Raw genomic sequence first — 2,239 nt, forward strand, 5'->3', positions numbered from 1 at the left:
GTAAAACCTCATGCTGTATCAAAGGGAGACATTCAATAAAAATGCCCTCCATCCCGTGTTTCCCGCCTGTGGTGAGGCTCAGCTCCCTGCTACAATGCAATGCATCATTTTGAAGGCTTTTTTTTTTTCTTTCAGAGCAAAATAAAGTTCAAATTGAAGAATTAAAAAAAAAAATGCAATTGACCTCAGAACAGGGCTAATTCTCAACATCCCACTTGTGCAAACACAGATGGTCAAATGTTGCAGTTTCATAAAAACTTCAATGGGCAATTTTCATAAACAAGGCCTATTAAAAATTGTAAAAACTTCAGAACAAAATCAACAATGCTTGGTCTAAAATGAACTAAGTATAACATAGAATTACAGTAAAATAATACTTCATAATCATAAAAAGGGAACATTTTATGAGCCACTGGCTCAACTTACCCCACTCCTAGCATTTTAACAGACGTGTATCATCCAGCAGAACTAACATTATGTTGACAGTACAGCCTCAGATTACAACCTCCTAAAAGCACAAACGTGTGAAAACACGACGGAAGGCAGAGTGCCGAGAGAAACCATGTGAAAGAATGAACCCGCATAACAGGCAAGTTTCAGGCATGTGCAGCGGTTTACAGCGGTTACGGTGGAAACCGCTCTTTCTGCTGCGGGGTCAGCGCCACCTGCTGGCAGAGCGTGCACTTACAGTCAGACACTGCATTCAAACATCACAACACTCCGGAGAACAAGGCAGCCCGTGTACACTTGCTCGGGGAGCAGATCAAATGCCTAGAATATATCATTTCGACCCAACCTTTTCTTAAAAATGATTTAAAGGCTGAAATGCGAAGGATACACATTTTTATTCAAAACTTTGAGCATGTAATACATGTTAGCACATAACATGTTTTGTAAGTCACCAAACCAATATATATATATATTTGTTAAAAACCGTCCATCATTTTAAATGTTATTTGTTTATGTTAAAAAGTGCATAGAGCTGCTAATTTTATTTGTCATTAGTTTTGGTGATATTTCAGCGTATGAATACTTTTTGAACATTTCCAGCACATTCTAACAATACTGATAATATTGATAACCATAATCATTCTGGCTACTTATAATCATGATATGAAATTTTCATACCATTTCATCTCGAATCTATACATATATGCATTATATTTTTTCCCCTGAACAGTAGTTAGACCTGCGTGAAAAACTAAAAGCAATGTTTATTTGATTTGTATATTTGGTTATACGAGTCAAAAACAATGAAAACAATATATTTTTCCCTTAAAAATGATGTTAACACTTTCCTGAAAGATTGTGTTTTGTTGTTTTTTGATAATCCAATGCAAATTAAAATCATTTGAACACAGACCATTACCCAGCAGCACTAAGTTTTGTCAGACCAGAGTTGCGCCCCTGCAATCACATCTAAATAAAGCCTTTCATTTCAATGAGTAAAAAAAAAAACTGGATTAAATGTAAATAACACAGACTTTACTGTCTGTTAACAACCTGACACTTTATCTTCAGCCAGTCAATTCCACTCATTTCCAAATTATTCTCACTTTACATTTTGAATTCTGCTCATTTGGTAAAGCAAGACGATGCTCTTCAACTCAATTCAACCCTTTCTAACAAGACGCTACTATGTTTAGCTGAGATGTTTTGCAGCAAACCGCATCGTTGCTATGAATGTATGAAACTGATGCATGCACCGGTGAAAAAACCAAACACGGCTGGAGAATCAGTGATGAAGTTTATAATGTTCTGGATTATAAGAGCAAAGCTGAAGCACCTGGGAGAAACATACAAGAAGAAAACAAACAAGAGACGTGAGCCGCTGCAGACTCATGTGAAACTCTCGTCATCATCTTCTGCCATCTCTTTAGCAAACTCCAGATCCTGCTGCTCCCGCTCTCGTCTCTCCTGTGAACACACACAGACAGGTTCAGCTTCCGTCTCTCAGCAGACGCTCTGCAGCGTGCGTCAGGCTTACCTCAGCAGACTCCAGGTCCTTGTTGTAGGCCTTTGGTGGAAACCTCATGGCCTGCACAGAAACAGCTGAATTCAGTTCCCCGCACTCAAATCACTCCCTATATGCCCTACATCTGTTCACTCCCACTCATTTATTTCCCATAATCCACCACGGAGAAGACGAAGCTGCTACATATAGCTATAGGTGAATATACTGTGTATATATATATATATATATATATATATATATATATATATATATATATATATATAT

The 2,239-nt window shown here is 37.6% G+C and overlaps 1 protein-coding gene across 1 annotated transcript in view; it reads right to left on the reverse strand.

The window, feature by feature from the left end:
* Positions 1-1,733: 1,733 nt before the first annotated feature.
* Positions 1,734-2,239, reverse strand: part of LOC107573823 (26S proteasome non-ATPase regulatory subunit 3-like) — a 9,548-nt gene continuing 9,042 nt past the window's right edge. The window contains exons 11-12 of the mRNA XM_016260274.1: positions 1,988-2,038; positions 1,734-1,917 (exon numbers count right to left, since the gene is read on the reverse strand). Of these exons, the coding sequence (XP_016115760.1) occupies positions 1,840-1,917; positions 1,988-2,038 (129 nt within the window). The 3' untranslated portion in view covers positions 1,734-1,839. The remainder of the gene's footprint in view (positions 1,918-1,987; positions 2,039-2,239) is intronic.

This window comes from Sinocyclocheilus grahami, unplaced genomic scaffold, assembly GCF_001515645.1.
Source record: "Sinocyclocheilus grahami isolate Dianchi unplaced genomic scaffold, SAMN03320097.WGS_v1.1 scaffold2043.1, whole genome shotgun sequence".
In the NCBI taxonomy this organism is placed as follows: Eukaryota; Metazoa; Chordata; class Actinopteri; order Cypriniformes; family Cyprinidae; genus Sinocyclocheilus; species Sinocyclocheilus grahami.